General features: G+C 43.5%; 1 protein-coding gene across 3 annotated transcripts in view; it reads right to left on the reverse strand.

Moving 5' to 3' along the window:
* The window catches only part of kiaa1549la (KIAA1549-like a), an 84,579-nt gene that overhangs the window by 33,914 nt on the left and 31,033 nt on the right, over window positions 1-19,632 (reverse strand). For all 3 annotated transcript variants that reach the window (XR_004614234.1, XM_034589349.1, XM_034589348.1), the window contains exons 3-10: window positions 19,163-19,632; window positions 17,696-17,811; window positions 13,837-14,059; window positions 10,993-11,126; window positions 9,397-9,565; window positions 4,985-5,044; window positions 3,316-3,476; window positions 1,039-1,210 (exon numbers count right to left, since the gene is read on the reverse strand). The exon at window positions 19,163-19,632 is cut by the window's right edge and continues 361 nt beyond it. Coding sequence is in view for 2 of the 3 variants with exons in the window: in XM_034589349.1 (XP_034445240.1) it covers window positions 1,039-1,210; window positions 3,316-3,476; window positions 4,985-5,044; window positions 9,397-9,565; window positions 10,993-11,126; window positions 13,837-14,059; window positions 17,696-17,811; window positions 19,163-19,632 (1,505 nt within the window). In the remaining variant the exon portion in view is untranslated. The remainder of the gene's footprint in view (window positions 1-1,038; window positions 1,211-3,315; window positions 3,477-4,984; window positions 5,045-9,396; window positions 9,566-10,992; window positions 11,127-13,836; window positions 14,060-17,695; window positions 17,812-19,162) is intronic.

Consider the following 19,632-nt stretch of genomic DNA (forward strand, 5'->3'; position numbering starts at 1 on the left):
TAAGAATAGAATATCTTTTTAATTACATATTTCGTTTCTCTGAGCTTCTCTGCCACGGAGCGGTTTTGCCAACGGGCTGTGTTTCCATCATTAGGAGGAACCCAGTTTGTTTCCTCCGAGCCCGTGAAGCCAAACAAAGTGAATTTTGCAGGAACACCGTGTTCAGTTTCCGGGCCCGAGCACCGTGAGGCTGCGGAGGACGCTGAGAGTTGTTGGTATCTCTCCAGTTTGTTAATTACAGATTCAGAGGGAAATGTGAAAAGGGAGAACGAGTAACGGAGGAACACTCTGTCCTCGGCAGCAGCTTCGGTACCGACATCCTGAACTTTACTTTAGATAACAACGTGGAAACACAATCTTTGATTCGGAATTCATGATTCTCAACGCGTGTTGACGCTCCACCGTTTTATTGGATGCAGGGGGGGCATTATGGAAATTTATGGAAATTTATGGAAAACCCAAATGCTACGGAATGTCACTGGAAGCCAAAACCGTTACGCTTGACTTCAGCAGATAAACCCCGAAGAGTCGTTAAACTGGGAGTGTTCTCGGCCCTGTGCTGGAGGAGAAGTGTGCTCTGTGAATTGACTGCACATGTGTAATATCCACGCACGCTAATGTATTAATAGCTAAATGCAATATAGGATTTAATATTTCTGATTCAATATATTATGCATTAGGTTGAAGATTAGACTAATGAATATAGAAAACAAGACGTGGATCCGTCGACTGGAGGGAAATGAGAAGCCAGAGTCGGTCTACCAACATCTCTTCAGCTCATTTATCAATTTATTACAGTCTCCGTAGTTTAATCTTCAGAAAAACCAAAGTGTAAAGATGATATGATATGATCACAGACATATCTGCGTTTGTTCGCAGGTATAAAAACTTGTATCTGACAAAAGAAGCAATGAAGAAACGATAAAAAACCCAGATCATGGTTTCATGAGGGTACTTTGGTAACGCCGTTGAGTTTGAGTAAATAAAACTTTGCATTGTGTCTCCTGTGCCTCAGACGTTTGAGGTATGATGACTCACGTTCAGCCTGCACTTGTACAAAGTATCCCAGCGTCAGAGCCATGGTCTGGGAGTCCAGGCTGCTGAGGGTCTTGGCAGCAGTGGTTCCAGTGATGGCTGCTCCATTCAGCTGGGCGTAGTACGTCATCTCTGCAGGGTTCTTGGGGCCGGGCAGTCGACGGATGCTCACCATCTGGAAGAGAATCAAAGAGAAGTGTTCAAATATCCAGGCCTGATGCTGACATTGCTTTTAATTGGACGGCATAAACTTCCATTGCTACAAAACTTCATCTCAGCTCCAAACCTCCTGTCGGGTGCTTGCAAAAACATGGAGGTCATCAACCTCAGCTTCTCTGAAACTCGGGAGGTTTAGTTCTGTCCCTGGACGGCTTTACCATCCTCCTCCCCCAGGAAGTTTGATTCAAGTCCTTTTTATTCCACTCCAACATCAAATCCGTTACAAAATCCCCCTTTTACCACCTCACAAATATTTCCACACTCCGCTCATCTCTCTGAATCTGTGGCAGGGATCCTAATCCTCGCCTTGGTCACCTCCCATCTCGGTTCCCAGCAGGAAACTGGTCAGGCTCCAGTATGAGCATAACTCTGCTGCCAGGGTTCACACCTGAAACAAGCCCTGGCTTCCCAGTGACCCTCTGGCCCCGGTCCGCCATCACCTGTCCGACCTCCTCCCCCCCCCCCCTTACCCCATCCCAGACCCTCCTGTCCGTGGACACGGGTCTGCTCACCATGGCTCTTGACCAGCTGCCCTTTATTTTTATTTAGTTTGAGTTCCTTGTTTACCTTGAAAGGTGCTATTTAAGTCCAAGGTATAATAATAAAAAACATTGCACAAGAAGACGAGGAAGTTGCTTTTTGAATAAACATAAAGGATCAAATGAAGCTTTTTGCCCTTTTATCAGATTAAAAATCAATTATTCCGAATAACATTCTTCAGACTTTAATCGATTATCAAAAAATAATTGTTGGTTAATAGAAAAACTTCAACAATCTATACAAACGTTTATCAAAAGAAAGTTTTAGTTTATTTGAAAGATAGAGAAAAATCAGCACAACACATCCAAGGACAGATTCAATACAAAAAAAAAATCCTTTATCTGCTCAAACCTAAGATTAGAAATGTCTTCTGTATCCAAACTGTGAATCGGCTGCGTCGCTTTGATCACGACGAGCCGTGTGCGGCGAGATAACGGCACTCGGGGACGACACTCAAGGAAAAACTGAGTCACTCCAAATCTCAATTTCCTTTCATCGCACATCAAACATCTTGTTTAAATTTGACGAAACACATCACAGGATTTAATCGGGTCTGCTAATTCGATTTTGTCGTTAAAAAAGAAGGGATGTGTGTTATTAAATGGCTGGATGACTTCTCCTCTGACTGACCCCCCCCCCCCCCCGTCTCCCCAGCCATTAAACTGGTCGTCTGCGACTTCCCATTGAACCTCACGGGAGCGTAACGCATAAATCCAGGGAGGAGTAAATCGTTGTCTTAATTTGCACAATATGGAACACGGGACAGGAAGGTGACACATACAGAAAATCACACGCACACGCACACGCACACACACACACACACACACACACACACACACACACACACACACACACACACACACACACAAACCGTTTATTAAAGTATACTCGTTCCCTGGTCTTCATCCAACTCTACTGACACTGTCTGACCTAAATGCTCCAGCCTGTTTTCATATCTTGACTGTTTCAATAGTTTCCCTCCAGAAAAATATGAAAAATCTATTTGCAGAATCTTTAAATACATTTGATATTAATAAACATGAATGAAATGTACAATGCATCCATGTTTTCTTTCTGTTTTCTTTCTGTCTTTGTTAAAGTTCATTATTATAATTTGTATTGGGAGCTCAGAACGTCTTGGCACTTGTAGATCCTATTCAAAAGCATAGAAATACGTGTAGCATCACAAAAAGATTAATTAAATGTGATGGATCACGTCTCTCAAGCTATTTTCAAGTCTTTGCAAGTTGATTTTGCGCAGTGAGAGAAGAACAAGCTGATGGACGAACTAAAACCTGAGCAATGCTTAACAGCTGGAAGGGAAAGTGTGATTAAACCTAAACGTATCTCTAAAGATTAACCTCAGATCTGAGTCCATACCATAAAAACCATGCATTAATAAAAACTGTACTTGTGGGAGAAGATCTCACCCTTTGGATAGATGCAACATGGATTTAAATGGACATAAATATTATCATCTTCATCATGACAACAACACGGTACAATCCCACCCCCACACACCTGTACAGTGTAGCCCCCTACGGTCGTGGCGCGCCGGGATCGAGCCGCCTGTGAGCCCTGCCGGCCGGCCACCAGGAACAGCTCGGCCAGCCGCTGCTCCATCAGGTTGGCGAAGCTCTGGTAGTTGGCCTCCAGGGAGGAGGTGTCCACGTCCTGGATCACTGCGAGGACAGAGGAGACAGGACAGAGGAGGAGTTTAGAGAGGAAAGAGGAAACCAGAGAGGAGGCGAGAGGACGATGGTGGGAACGAAAACACGGACGTGAAAAGACTGGACGGTCGTCTCTTCCATTTAAAGGAACTTCTTTTACACCGATTGATTGTCTATCATCTCACAAACACACATACACATACACACACACATACACACACACAACAACGCTGCATTGTGGGACGTGGTCACACTCGTACAACTGGCTCATCCTAAAAGACGCTGAGAACATATACATTTTAAACTCATTTTTATGTTTTTGTATGTGTTTGTTCGATAGTTAGCAGCAGGATGTGTGTCAATATGTTGATTTCTCTTCCCCCCCCTTTTGTGGAGAGACCTTGTTTTTAATGGAGCTGAAGTACAGACTTATAATTAATGCATAAACTAATCTAATAAATACAAATTGCTGCAGGTAACTACAGTTATGGTAGAAGATTTTTGAGACATGTTCATGTTCATCATGTATTCATAATGTTCTACAGATGCAGATCCTCTCGTCTCTGGTGTTGGAGCCTCCGGTGCAAACCAGTCTGTGTCCCCACATGGACCAATCCATGGACTGGACAACCGCCTGCAGGCTTTCGTGATCAGGGACTCATCACTTTGTCCTGCGTGTGAGATTGTGTCCATGGATTCTATTTTCAGTGTTTTGTGCCTATTTGTGTCCTCGTTCATTGAGTTTCCACTTCCAGCACAAAAGAAGCGATAAAAGTGTTTCAGAAAAAGAAACGAGTTGTGTCATAATCCATCTGATGCACCGGTCGACCTCCACAACAAATGAGTTTTCTGCTGTATCGACATTTAACACCTGAAAACCAACACAGGACAACAAACAGTATTAACTTCTGCCCAGTCAACATTTAGATCCTGGTGTTGTGTCTGACAAAAACAAACACGCGTCATTACACACACACGCACACACACACACACATGCTTACATAAATCTAGCCTCTGAGTGTGTTTCTTAGAGGCTAAGTGAGATGGAGCTGCAGGACACACACACACACACACACACACACACACACACACACACACCAGCATCCTTCACACCCGGCCGTGATGTGATGTGAAGCGATCTCTCCCTCTGCCCCAGTCAGGAAGCTGTGAATTATACATCAATAGGTTTTTTTCCCAGGAACAGAGCAGCTACAGACACTGAGCACAGCGAGGGAGCGAGGGAGCGAGGGAGCGAGCGAAGGAGGGAGCCGGTGAAAAGATGGAGGTGTGGAGGGAAGGAGGGAGGAGAAGGAAAAATGGAGAAGGTCAATACCGTTGTGCTGAATTGCACAACAATGTGCGCCAGGGCATTTAACTAACTGCTGCTTTGTCCAGTCGATATGGCTCCTGATTACGGCTGATCACCCAGCAGCACTTTAGCGTGTGTGTGTGTGTGTGTGTGTGTGTGTGTGTGTGTGTGTGTGTGTGTGTGTGTGTGTGTGTGTGAGAGAGCAACTTACCTGTTATCACCCAATAGTTCTTTGTTGCCATCGACGTGTTGAGATTATGGTATTCAAGGGCTGGAGAGAGAGAGAGAGAAAGTTCTGCAGTTTTAAGAAACGATTTTAATCTTTCATATCAAAACCTTTAATCTATTTCTTTATTTTCTTTTATATCAATTCAAGTGTCAAGAGGCAGCGAAATGAAACTCAGCCTTCATTCTGTTAATTTGCCCTCGGTGACACGTTGAAATGCCTTCAAATGATTAAAAACATTCAATGTTATATCAGAAACCAATTTAAGGAGCAGAGGAACTATTTTGTGTTGCTTTCTTTTCGTGTGTGTATTCAGAATTAACACACAGGGATTTATAATTTATGCCATAATTATATCTTTGTCTCAAACTGCTGAAGCTTTATCTTTGCTACGAACTCTGACATCATTAAAAAATGAAAATTCGAAGAGAGAAATCTTTAAACGCCTTTTGAATCCGTGCATCTGATTCTCAGTCGAGCTCTTTTTTCGATTAAAATCTTCTGTGAGTCCCTGGAGCCATGTGAGACGTGACGGTGGCAGAGTGTGCAGCAGCGGCACATCTGCAGAGGAGCAGGATTTGAACAGCGCCCCCCCCCAGCAGGGATGATAAAATCCGATCATACATTTCACGTCAGGTTTCATTATCAACCTTTACTTCTTTTTGTTTTTTTTTCTTACAGCTCCCTGTCCACTTCCTCTATCCACACACATCCTGTTTACCTTCATTCCCCGAACCACCTGCTCCTCCGTCCGTCTCTATCTGCTCCTCCACTCCCCTTTACTCCCCGTCGGCCTCGCTCTCCGTCCCACTCATCTGTCAACCCATCCGTCCTGATTTCCCATCTGCCTGTTCTACCATCTGCCTCGGACCTGACTCCTGCGAGCTGTCGGGCCGAGTGCTTTGTTTAGCTCCAGTCAACGTCTGACTGTCTGCCGCCGCCGCCGCCGCCCTCGAGCATCTGTGCGGGAGCGTCTTTACATTAACTGAGCTCCTCTCCGCCTGAGACAAGCTCCCGTCCACACCTGAGTCCGACAGCGTCGACGTGCTGATGTTCAGACTCGTGTTCGGGGTCAGCGGCACAAATCGAGTGGATTCATTCCATCAACACACCAGCTGGGGAGTGTAGTTCCAATATTTCAAAGGGAAAATGTCCTTCAACAGCTGGAATCTGCAGTTGGAGAAACATGCAGCTTCCAATATATAAGCAAACAACATCAGCATGCGATGCTGTTTGTGTTGCATGTTAATGTTCGAGGGGACGAATCCCTGGAGCAGCTGAGTCATTGTGCTGAGAGCGAAAGATGTCAGGTGTCGTTACAGAGCAACAGGGGCTGCAGAGCGGCAGGAGACCAGGAGTCAGGGCTGGTTTCAACCTTTATCCACACGCTTACAGTCATAAACACGTGAATAAGGTTTAGGAACAGTCATGCTTTCACAAAAGTTATTTGTTTTAACCCAAACCACGAACTTTCCTTAAATCTAACCAAACATCTCAAATCTCTACACGAGTTTTAGCCCCAGATTTGTCACTCGGATCGAAACCTAATTAGCGTTCGAACTCGAATTCGAAAAGCTCGACGACACATCGCCTCCTTCGACTGGATATCTATGAGACTGAATATCTAGACGAGTCAGCGACAGCCAATCAGAGCACAGGACGGGTTGAGGGCAGTATAAAGAGGCGTAAACAACATCAACAAACATGGCAGAGAGCGAGGAAATCCCACAGGAAACGGTGAACTTACAGTCCAGACGTTTTACCTGTGATTTCCCGTGTCCCTGCACACGTGTTGTATGTGTTTCTGTGACTAAACGCCGATGGAGAGCAGACGGTTTCTCCTGGTGAAGGATCGTGTCGTTGTGTGACCTCCTGTCGCACGTCAGTCGTGAGAGTCTGACTTGTGTAATAGCACTGGGAACACTGGGAGTTTGTATGTTCTACCCGTGTTTCCTCCAGATACTTCCTCCCACAGTCCAAACACCTGCAGCTGAATTTAATCGTACACACACATTATTACAAATCGATGTAGAGTCAAGGTCAATATTCAGTCCGCGATCGATGTGTTCGCACCAGTAAACGCCCCGGACCATTATCACTGATGTGTCATTAACTGTTTTGTCATTTCACACGAGTCAATAACCACTTGCTCATTGTTTCCTCATTAGCAGAAGACGCTGTGTGTGTGGTTTTTTTTTTGGAGTGAGCAGACTGGCAGTTTTTTTCTGGGTTTGGATGCGACAGTGAGAAGTGTGAGGTTTGAGCCCTTCGGGTGATGAGAGCTCACACAAACAGATACTAATCAAATCTCAACAGGCTAAAATTAGCTCGTTCAGGGGCCGCGGACGACAGACTGCCTGTGGCACGATTCAGATGACGGGGGCTGTACAGCTGTTTGCCCTTTAAGAGGCTCGCAGATGGCATCGGAGGCTGCAGTGGAATACAAACACAGCTAATGCGCCTCCTCTGTGGCTCTTAGGTCTTTCACTTATGTTTGTAATGTCTTTTATTAGACGGAGCTAAAGAAAACAAACACAGCCCGTGTGAGATGCTGCATTATCACGTGGTATTGAGCTGACGCATGAGAAACGTGCTGAGGAGAATCAGGGCCGACGCAGAAGAAAAGATTCTTTAAATTCTTACATTTAAAGAATAAAGTTTAAACTAAATCAGAGGAAGATTCTGGTCCATTAACTCTGATCCATCAAGTTGGAGGAGCGACTGACAGAGAATTATATCCATGGAGTTTATGGTGACGCCATCAATATCCTGCATTTGTCCATTATCAGCTATTTCAGATTGAACGAACGCAGCCACCAATTCATTTCTGCACAGAATCCTGAAGATAATACTGATTAATACAAATATTGATTATCACAATGTGTTTTTTGTGCTGAAAGAGAATAAATTTCCTCGTAACTTAAACCGATTTCACCATTTCATCGACACAAGGCCTTTTGTAGAGGCTGCGTTATGTGCACTAATGTATAGTTTGATATAATCTTGAAATTATGAATCATTTTGATTGACATAAAAAAGTATATCAGTTGTTTTAAGGTGTCACATGTAAGAACTAGAACCTCCGCCAAGGCCCAACAACCTTTAAATTCAATCAAGCTGCACCAAATTACACAAAGTCATAGATATTGTTTCTCTATACTTATGCCGGATTTTAAAAAATCAAGATCCATGAATTATTTGCTGGGAAATCAGTGAAAATAATGAGAGGTAATAAGCAAAATAACTCAAAACACGAGCTGAAAGGAGGATGAACCAGATAAGACTATAATTGTCTGTAGGTTCATCACCATTATTGTCATCTGAGACATTGCTTACGTAAAAACATTGATCACTGTATCTGTTAACACGTAGAAAATCCACTAAGTGCTTTATTTTGTAGGAGAGCGGACTAGAGTTTCCTCCTGTGGTGTAAACTCTATCGTCTGACACAATATAGAGCGATCTAGAGTTACCTCCTTTACGAAGGTCACACATAGGCTCAGTCATGAATCATGCATCTGTGGTGGATTCAGTGGTTCTCTGCAGACGACACGTGGTCATAGGGTCCGAGCCCAGCAGCACACGGCTGCACAGGCTGTTATGTAAGGACCATAGAATCAGAATAAAGAGACCGGACTCTTGTTATCGTCCAGTTCTAAGGACGGAAAACAACATGAATTCACCTCGGTGGAAACTCAAATATTTCCCCCGTCTGTCTGTTGGTTTATTTGTTCGTTGTTCAGCAGGATTATGAAAAAAACTGCTGATCTGATTTCTGTGAAACTTGCTGTAAGGATGAGATTTGGGCCGAGAAACAACCGAATAGATTTTGGGTAAAATAATGGAATTTTTTTTAACATTTTCACAGATTTCCCAGCGAATATTTAATGGATCTTGATGAATAAATCAGACATTTAGGAACAGTTACCGATGGAGGAAACTATAACCATAGTTTATTTTTTATTCAAGCTCAGCTCAATAACACACTTAGTTACTTTCCTTACATTTCAGCCTTTGACATTAGTGGTTTAGGATTTGTTTTTCGCTTTAACAATATTTCGCAGTAACATGGAAAGAAACTTTGAAATGAAACTTGTATGATTAAGAAAATAAAGCCCGACCAAATATGAATTTTAGACCCAAAGCCAATACTGATATTAGGGATAATACAGATATATCGACCAATAATATATATCAAAAAAAGATAATTGAATTTCAATAACTATAAGTAAAAGAAAACACAAATACAACCCCAAAAAAGCTCATACTGGCCGGGCTCTAGCAAACAATAAGGAATTTTAAATATTCATCAGCTTTGTAAATGTTTCATGAGAGAGGAGACGTATTGAGCTTGTTTGTGAAAACCTCTGCGATATAAACAACGTGGAAGCACTCACGCTCGGCGATGACGAGGGGGGGGTAGAACAGGAAGTAGCCCACCAGCTCGGCGGTCAGCTGGTTGAGGAGGCCGCTGGAGATGGTCCCGTTGAGAACGGCGTCCTGATTCTTCACCACGTAAACCAGCGAGACCGACGGCGAGCCCGGCTCCTGGGACACGCTCTGGATCTGAGGGGAAAACACACCCGAGACATTTTAATATTTCATTTCAATCAACCAATCAAATAAATCACCGCGCGCCCCCACAGGTCCAATAACGAGAATGATTATTCTATTCTTTATTTATAGCAAACACGCAAACAGGCGGCTGCCGGCTCATGAATAATTCAGACGTTCATACAGAAAAATCTAATGGTATCATACCAAGTGTCTGAGACGGCCATAAAAAATACATAACAGAGCCCCAGACACATTATGACACTTTGAGCGAACAACCTTCTTTCTTCCTATAATAAGAGCGGCGTGGCGCTCGGAGAAGAATGAGACTAAGTCACTGTAATAAAGTGGATGATGATACAAGATATACGCAGAATTCCCATCACATTTCTCCACGAGCATTAATATTTCACAGGATGAATTATGAACGGACCCTGACTCTGCTCGGTGAGACCTGCTCACTTAGACCGAGTGAGGACTGAACCTTGACAGGTGGAGGGAGGGGGGGGGGGGGGGATGAGAATGAGAATGAGGGACAGAAGCAGAGGAAGAGGAGAGAGAAAGAGAAAACTTTTCTTTTGATGAAAACTTTTATCAATGATTGACTGTGGCTCTGATTTACTATGACTTATCAGATTTATTTATTTATTACCTTCGCCAAAGAGGTTGTGTTTTCACTCTTCTCTGTTTATTTGATTGTTTGTCAGCAGGATTACGTAAAAACTACTGAACGGATTTCCATGAAACTTGGATGAAGGACGGAACAAGAGTCCGGAAAGAACCAGGAACCGGGAACTTATTTTTAATATTGTGAGATTTTTAATATTTTGACATATTTCCCAGAGAATAACTCGTGGATCTTGATGAAACAAAATCAGGCACATGTGTTTAATTGATTTCAGAACTAAACAAAAATCTGCAGCTGAACTGTAACAAATAGAGCCACAAACTTATAACTACCACCAGTGTGTAGCTGAGATAATGTGGATTCAAAAGAGAATCAACGGTTTATTGTATCTTCAATAGTTTTAGAACAATGTCCAAACAAACAAAACAGATTTAGGGTCAATTTAACTGTTGGGCCTTGGCAGAGGTGCAGTTCTTTACAGAGTCTCATTCTGATTGAATTATATGATTTAATCTATTTAACTATTCTATTTTCTCTGCTCATGTTCCACTGTTGTTTTCTCATCAACCTGTCTGTCTGAATAAATAAAGTTTATAGATATTACACATAGAAACTATTATTGATTGATAAATTACAGGATTTACATTTGATCCATTGTTAACAAGGTATTTTTGCAGTAAAGCGTTTGCATGGTTAAAAAGCAACAACAGTGAAGCCTCATTTAAAAATTGGAATTGCTGTGAGAGTCCATTTCTAAACTGGAGCTGTGTGACTCATGTTAGCCTGGTTATCATGCTACGTGCTAACGTACCTCCACAGCCAGCCGGTTGTACGTCTCCAGCACTTTGTCCTGAGCCTCGTCGAAGGCGTTCTCCAGCCGCTGCTCCAACATCTGGACAAAGCTGCAGGAGTAGATGTTGTCTGTGGGGCCGACGAACCTCAGCACTGTGGAGCGAGAGAGCAGATTCATCCTGAGAGGTTTCATCAACAGCTCTTCACACATCAGTGGAAGATACGAGTTGGATTTCTACCACATATACACACAGGAAGTTTTATAAGGATGTAAAAGTATAAAGAGTAAACTGGTTGATCCACTGAATAATGCATATAAAAACTTTTATTTTACAGGATAAACAATGTATTTTATTATACGCTGATTTTCTATATTATTTTCAAAACGTATACTTGCTCATTTAAAAAGCTGCAACAAGTAAACCAGGTGTGTGATTTTCAGTTTTTTGTGAAATTCTTTTTACAACATTAAGCAGAGAATTGTTGTGTTTTCTTTTAATTTAAAGTTATTAATGACAATGTTTATCATTAAACTGTAGAACAAAAAGCCTCAATTACAAACTTTGTCATAAGGGTTTGACAACATCTTAGAAATCATTGCCATTGTATTGTATATATATCTTAACCAATATATCGATATTGAAAATGTATTACTCCATAATATCGGCATCACTGCAAAAATCCATATCAGTTGGTTTCTAATATTAAAGTGTATTGAAGCTTGATTTAGAAGACAAATTTATATGTCGTTTAAAGTACAATTATTGGTATTTAATTATGATTAGTTGATTAAATTCATTTACTTTCTATTAGCTATTTGCAAACCCTCTAATGTCATATATTAATAATATCTTCAGAGCTCATTATGATCAATAGTAACAGTGTATTTTAAATTTGTTTGCTGATGTTTGCTCCACATGTTCCATCAGTGCAAGTGAAGTAGTTCTTTTCATATATATTTATTTAATCATTTATATTATTAGTTTAATACTAATACGTCTGCAGCTCCAACTGCAGTTTTCTGACGTCAGAACCACGAGCTGACGTTCTGGGACGAAGCCGGAGGAAGAGGAATTATTCCCAAACTGCAACAATCTACTTAATCAAAGTGGAATCTATATCTGGGTCTGGATTTTCGGTATTAAAGAAAGTAGCGCTCTGGATAGACGTTAAACCAGAGAAAGAGGATTATCGCCACTGTCGAGAATGAGAGCAACTCGGAGAGAGAGAGTCGCCCGTCTGCGTCACGCGGCTCCACACCGGGAGGAACAGGGTAAACAATATTGAGTCCATCAGCAGATTATAGAGGATGTTATTAAGGTTGTCTGTCGGTGCAGTCGCCCTCGGTTCCCTCGGTTCCCTCGGTTCCCTCTGTTCTCTCTGTTCCCTCTGTTCCCTCGGTTCCCTCTGTTCTCTCTGTTCCCTCGGTTCCCTCGGTTCTCCCCCTGCTCTTTGTCTTCCTCTGTTTTGTAAAACAACCGGGATCCGAGAGGTGGAACAATATTCTGACCTAAATTTAAAAAACACTGGTGCTTGTGAGATCTGGTTAAATCTTTGTTCCTCGTCTTCTCTGCTCTGTGCGTCTGCAGGAAGTGACACTGCCGACCCGGCTGGTGATCCCGTGCACATTGGGCTGTGTGCGGTAAATTGGCAGATACTGTGTATTTATGGTTTATGGTTTATGTTCTTGCTTCATACATAAGAACATGGGAAGAGTCTGGACTGTTTTCCCGGCTGATTCCTTTTTGTGATTGTGATTATTAAAGCCACATTTCCAGGAGGAGTATGTGAGAATAAACATATCGATCTTATAATTCCAGGAAATCTCTCTCTGTCCGTCTGTGGCTCCAGAACCGTTCATCTTATCGCCCTCACACTTGGCATGTGTAATGTTTATGGCCCAAGAAAGTGCAGTGTTGGATACGTTCAATATTAATAAGCTTTGAATAAGAAGACGACCACCGCTCTGCAGCAGCTGTGGCTGGGACTCATCAACGTTAGTGACGTTGTCGAGATCGGCGACGATCGGCGAGGACGATTCTCCACTTTGAGATTCTCCATCGAGCTTCACTGAACTTCGAACAGCTCGATGTGCAGCAGCCGCGGCTTCAGGGGTTCGTGTTTATACTTCTGTTTAGTTAACGTAAAGCTCTTAATAATATAGAAATATTAATAATAATCTAATAACCACACTTCTGATTGACATACTGCAGTTTTTTAAAGGATGTGTACGTTTTTGCAGTTGTTTTAAATGTTTGAATGAGCGTTTATGAAATGTGTAAAAAACAAACATAGAAGCTTTAATAGCTGCACAGCTGAATCTTATCTGAACGAGACATGAATTCAGAATTTTGTGTTTAGGAAACAAACACGTTTCCAATGCTCCAATCTGCAGATGCATCGTTTTTCGAATAATTGCACAGATAATTTTTTTCCGATGGTCCCACAAGACTCGAGTGTGTGTGTGTGTGTGTGTGTGTGTGTGTGTTTGTGTGTGTGTGTGTGTGTGTGTGTGTGTGTGTGTGTGTGTGTGTGTGTGTGTGTGTGTGTGTGTGTGTGTGAGTAATGTGTTTTTTTAAGAGGCTTAAGAGGCAGACTAAATGAATGGACCAATTTTCGTTTGCTCTGCAATCATGGGAGTTTGTGTGGGATTTAGAGTATCAGAGACGAGTACGGGAGAGCAGACATGTAATCAGAGTTTTCTAATTTGGTCTCTGCGCCGCTCTTCCCCTGTGTCTCCCTCCCTGTGCTCTCGTTGCATGTTCTCTCTCTCTTCGCTCTTCCTCCTCCTCCTCCTCCTTCCTCTGCACAGCTCTCACATCATCATCAAAACCGTTTTCTTCCTCATCCTCATTCCCTCTACCTGTTCTCAGCTGCAGGTGAATGCTCGGCGTGGGCATCCAGGTTGCCACGGGAACCAGGACCGCCCTCACCAGCGGGATGTGCTGCCTGATGTCCGACAGCAGTTTGTCAAAGCCGTACACGTTCAGCGCCTCGACCACCCGAGAGGCGACGTAGACGGTTTTCCCACTGGTGACGTAGTACACCAGGGTCACGTTGTGGGGGCTGCAGTCGTCGTGTTCCACCTGAGACGGAGAGAAAAGGGAAACTTATCACATTTACACCTGTTCCCATGTGTGTGTGTGTGTGTTCCTGACACATCCAGAGGAACGTGCACTCCTTATTTCAAGAAGCAGACAAAACGGTGTCAGGGAGGAAATCAGAGCGGCCACGAGAACCGAGCTCTGCAGACGAGGAGGAAAGCAGCTTCCTCTCATACATGTTGCACTTGAGCTGTGGGTTTAGATACAAATACTTCAGACTATGAATATTTATAATCCCCTGTTTAAAGCCAGATCCGACTCCAGGGCTGTTTTTTTTAGGTTGAACCTTCGTCATAAATCTGACAAACTGTGTCCTGGAAAAACACACAGACAACAATCAGTGGTGAGTCAAGGCTTGTGTATGTGGAGCTGCAGACCACCCACCTGCCTAAACCACTGTGAGCAGCTGTTGTTACTATGGTTCTCTGCTCTGCTCTTATGTCCTCTCCTCCTCTCCTCTCCTTCCCTGTCCTCTCCTCTGCTCTCCTCTTATGTCCTCTTCTCTCCTTCCCTGTTCTCTCCTCTGCTCTCCTCGACTCTTAAGTCCTCTCCTCCTCTCCTTCCTTGTCCTCTTCTGTCCTCTCCTCTTCTATACTTTTCTTTCCTCTCTTCTCCTGTTTTACATTCGAAAACATCACCTTTCCTTTCCTCTCATCTCCTCCCTTCTTGTCAAATCTCCCTTCTTGTCAAATCTCCCGTCTTGTCCTCTCCTCTCCTCTCTTCTCTTCTCTTCTCTTCTCTCATCTCCTCTTCTCTCCTCTCCTCCTCTCCTTCCCTGTCCTCTTCTGTCCTCTCCTCTCTTCTTTCATCTCCTCCCTTTTCCTCTTCTATTCTTTTCTGTCCTCTCTTCTTCTCTCCTCTGTTTTCCTCTCTTCTCCTGTTTTACATTGAAAAACATTCCCTTTCCTGTCCTCTCTTCTCCTCCCCTCTTGTCTCCTCTCCCGTCCTGTCCTATTCTCTCCTCTCCTCCTTTTCTTCCCTGTCCTCTTCTGTGCTCTCCTCTCTTCTTTCATCTCCTCCCTTTTCCTCTTCTATTCTTTTCTGTCCTCTCTTCTCCTCTCCTCTCCTCCCCTCTTGTCTCCTCTCCCGTCCTGTCCTATTCTCTCCTCTCCTCCTTTTCTTCCCTGTCCTCTTCTGTCCTCCCCTCTCCTCTTCCTCTCCTCTTCCTCTCCCCTGTTAGCTGGAAGCCCCTGGCCATCTTTGTCTCATATTTTCTTCTTCTTAGTGGAACCATATCTCATTACCTCTCCCCCTCCTCTGCTCTTGTTTTCGTACCAACAACAAACAACACAATATATACACCCGCCATCTTCACTCCTCATGCGAGCGTTCACCAAAGCTTCAGCCTCAGCTTTTTCCAGCAGCTCTTTATTTTTTAATTATCCTCAGCACCTCATTCTTTTCTTCCGGAACCTTTGAGTTTTGCATTTCATTAGAAAATGAGAAGCGAGCGTTCAGATCCTTCAGGTTGAGCCTTATACCTCGAATGGAACGAGCGAGGAATTAAATCTTTTAATAAATTTCCTCCTGTGAGCTATAGAAACACGATCACATGTCACAGTATGTTATAAGCATTCATGGATTGTTTTTAGTTTTAAACTCGGCACTCTGGAGAACCACGACCTTGACCTCGCCCTCTGCCTCGCTCTCTCTCTCTCTTTCTCTCTCTCTCTCTCTCTCTGAAAGTCTGAAAGCTGCAAAACTGGACAAATCGTGTCTGCAAATTATGGTCAAACGTATTACACAATAATAACATCCCATTAAATTCTGCTGCATGCTAATTTTCCACGCTGCTTCACAATCCCTGTCCCTGCAGGAGATTCAGCCAGCATCAGAGCCTCTGGACCCTGCCTTCATGTCACGGCTTTTAAAGCACCGGACAGTTTTATACCTTGTTGTTGTCGTGGCTGCTCAAGAGACGGATCCAGATTATCTAATAACAGTGTACGTTGTCTGATGGAGAGGAGGACAAGTGAGGAGTGGTTTTGTTGTGTGTGTGTGTGTGTGTCTGTGTGTGTGTGTGTGTGGCAGGGGGGGTAGATGAAAGTGGACTGGAGCTTAGAGACACTGAGTCACTCCCTGTGCAGTGCTCACAAACAACTGGATAAAAATAGAAGAAGCAGGCGGGATGAAGACGGAAGACGGACAGACAGTGACATGAAGGGAGGCAGGCAGCGAGGACAGGCAGACGGACGGACAAGGGGAACAGGGGCGGCTGGCAGAAAATCAATCGACTTCAACCTGGAGAGCAATCAGATAGAGGGAGGAAGCAATGAGGGGAATGTAAATATTGGGGGAAGTATGAAGGAAAGAGGGCGAGAGAGTGATTGCGCGAGGAAGAGGAGAGACGCGGCAGATGAAGACGAAGCGTTAAAATAGACTGAGACTCGGGCTGAACAAACAGCCTGATGAGGAGTCACACTGAAAGATCACTCGACAACACTGCTGTGACAGAGTGAATAATGTATTCTGCATTTGTCTCCCATTAGCATGTGTGTGTGTGTGTGTGTGTGTGTGTGTGTGTGTGTGTAATAACCTCTCAACGCTGCCTCACTGTGATTTCAACAGGTAATTTCTATTCAGACTTGAGCGCCGCCTGCATTAGTCACCGCTCTCTGCTCGTCTGTAGCCTCGTTCAGATGAGAACACGTCCAGTACTATAGATGAGCGGAAATCGACGAGAGAATAAATCCCTGCGCGCGCGTGAAGAGCCAACAAACGTAAAGATTAGAGTTTTATATCACCCGGTAGAGAAGCACCTACTACGTGTAATTCACATGTTGACCTGATGCGGTCGCTATTGAGCACGGACTGTAAATAAAGATGGACACGCATCTCCACTTCCTCCCACAAGATTGAAGCCAAAACATCCCAGATACGGGCGCTGCCATCTTGTACTGGTGATGTCACTTAGAGCCACAGTATCCAGGTCTCGGCGATACGTGCACTCGACCAATCATGAGTCAGTCTCAGCTGCCGAACATCAAACTTATCAGAAACACGAACATGATACTTAAAACGACAGGAATCATCTTTGAAAATCAAATATTTAAACGTGTGACTTTTTAATTCGGTCCATGTCCCCTCCACTAACATGGTGGAGGCGGCACAGAAGACCTATACTGCAGCCAGCCACCAGGGGGCAAATAGGATGATTTGGCTTCACTTTTGGGAGCTGACATGTCGTCCATCTTCATATTCGGTCATTTGAAACGAGTAAACTGAACTCAAAACTACAACGGGTACGATTAAAGTAATAAATCCTCCATTTTTTACCAGTCCCCCCCGGGGGTCATGAGCACCTCACCTGTGTGTCACAGCCACTGCTACACACTCGTAAAACTGCATATTTTCCAAGTTTTCCATTTATTAGCATTGCTTGATTTAAAACCTTTTAAAAACCCTGATGAAGCTGCTCCACGCAGCTGATAACCGACCTGTTTTTACAAATGTCGACATAAATCCACTGACCACCAAGACATTTATCCCCCCCTTGACCTGTGACCATTTACTTCTGTCCCGTCTTTACTACCTGTTTACTAGTCCTGGACGTGTGGTTAAAAGCCAGTGAGCTGCGTTTATTAGCCCCCGGGGACGGAGGTGGAGAGAGAGACTGACCTGTGCCGAGGCCGTGGAGTCGTTCAGGGCTCGCTGCAGCGCGTGGCTCAGCCCTTTGGACAGGTTCTGCTTCAGGATCAGGTCCAGGCGGTTCCTGCGCAGCTCGATGGACAAAACTGTGAAGGAAGAAGACGTTCACAAGTACATTTGTGACAGAATAAAGATATATCGATATTGGGAAGTTTTTAATTTTGGTATGAGCATCAGGGTCTAATTCAAACACACTTTAAATAACCTAAAGTAACAGCTCCACGCCTCAGATCCAGATAATCAACGTCTCACTGAAGAGTATTTACTCAGAAAGATGTATCTGTGTTTAAATATCTTCTGTGTGACTGAAACCTTCAGTAAAACCACAATGTCTCTGATTGTGAATCCAATCTGAGGCTCGGATCTGCAGCTTCTTATTAATCCCACTGTTTACACTCCAGGAAACTCTGCCCTTCCTTCTGTGCAAGATCAAATTAATTTGTGTGCATGTAATTACAGCTCGGTCACACAATAGGTACATTAAGTGCCTAAGCTTCTCAAATGGTATTTAATGTGTATTCATTATTACTCTGTAATCGTTTTTTCCACTGGAACGGCCGAAGCCTTCCTGAACACTGTGCTGAGCACGTTGGAGGTAAATTGATAAGAATGAACAAACAGTAAATTATCTTTTATGAGAATGACCCAAAGGTTTTTCCAGTTAATCTTACTTTGTTTATCTTCTGTTATTTGTCTCCCACACTATGACGCAGCATTAGAGCCACGTTGAGGAGAAAAACTTCTATAAAGACGAGAAGAAAGATGTAACTTCAGGCTACGTGTCTTATTAAAAGGGGAATATCAGATTTTGGAACCAGAGTTTTTATTGCTGCTTATTTCCCCCCAAAAATTACGACATATTAAAATGAACAGAGATCTTAAAAAAAACAAGATTCAGAACCAAGTTGATGGAACAATCTCAACAAAGAAACCAAAGAATCTAACATATTTAAAAAATCAATCAAAGCCAATGAAATGTGGTAATTAAGTTCAGTTTTGTTGTGACAGGTAAATCATGTTGTGAGCTTCTTTGAATGGTTTGAAATGAATTGTAACAAACAGAGGGATGTGAGGGATGTGAGGGCTGCAGCTATTTAGATTTGTAATTTTATTGAATTATTTGCTTTGTTAATTAACGTCTTGTGAAAGAGGATCAGATTATATAAGTTAATTCTTCTTTCTGCTCCTTTCTATTCAAGATTTGAGATTTTGTGTTTGCATTTAAATTGTGTTGTTTGGTCAATGAATAAAATAAACGTACAAATAAAAAAATATTCTCATAATATAACGAGTTTTCTCTTAACTACAACTTTATTCTCGTAACTTTTCATTTGAAATCTCGTACCCACACATTGTTAATTATCCCAGTTTTGAGAATTACGTCATTAATCTCTAATCATCGTCTTCCTCCACGATAACGGGACACGAGGCTCGTACCTGTTCGGACCCAGTACTTCTCGGTCACGTTGCACGGTAGAGGACCTTCCTCTGCACTGGTGCTGGACGGAGGTTCTGTGGTTGTAGTGGGAGGCGGAGTCGTGTGCTCCATTATGAACACAGTGGTGACAGGTGCCTTCGTTGTGGTGGTTGTACTTGGAGTAGTGGTCATGGTTGTTGTGGGGGCAGGAGTAGTAGTGGTAGTAGTGGTGGTAGTTGTAGTAGTGGGAGGAGGGGTGGTCGTAGTAGTAGTAGTGGTGGTGGTGGTTGGAGGTACTGTGGTGGTGGTAGTGGGGGCCGGTGTGGTCGTGGTGGTCGTTGTAGGCGGAGACGTGGCCTCTGTGGTCGGTTTGAGGCTCGTCGTCTGCTGCGCGGTCGCAGCAGCTGTGATGTTTGGCGGTAACGTCACAGCACTCACAGTGGTCACCGCCTGCATCATCACCTCACCGGTGGTCACAGTCAGAGTGGTC

This window comes from Hippoglossus hippoglossus, chromosome 6 (assembly GCF_009819705.1).
Source record: "Hippoglossus hippoglossus isolate fHipHip1 chromosome 6, fHipHip1.pri, whole genome shotgun sequence".
NCBI classification, from domain to species: domain Eukaryota; kingdom Metazoa; phylum Chordata; class Actinopteri; order Pleuronectiformes; family Pleuronectidae; genus Hippoglossus; species Hippoglossus hippoglossus.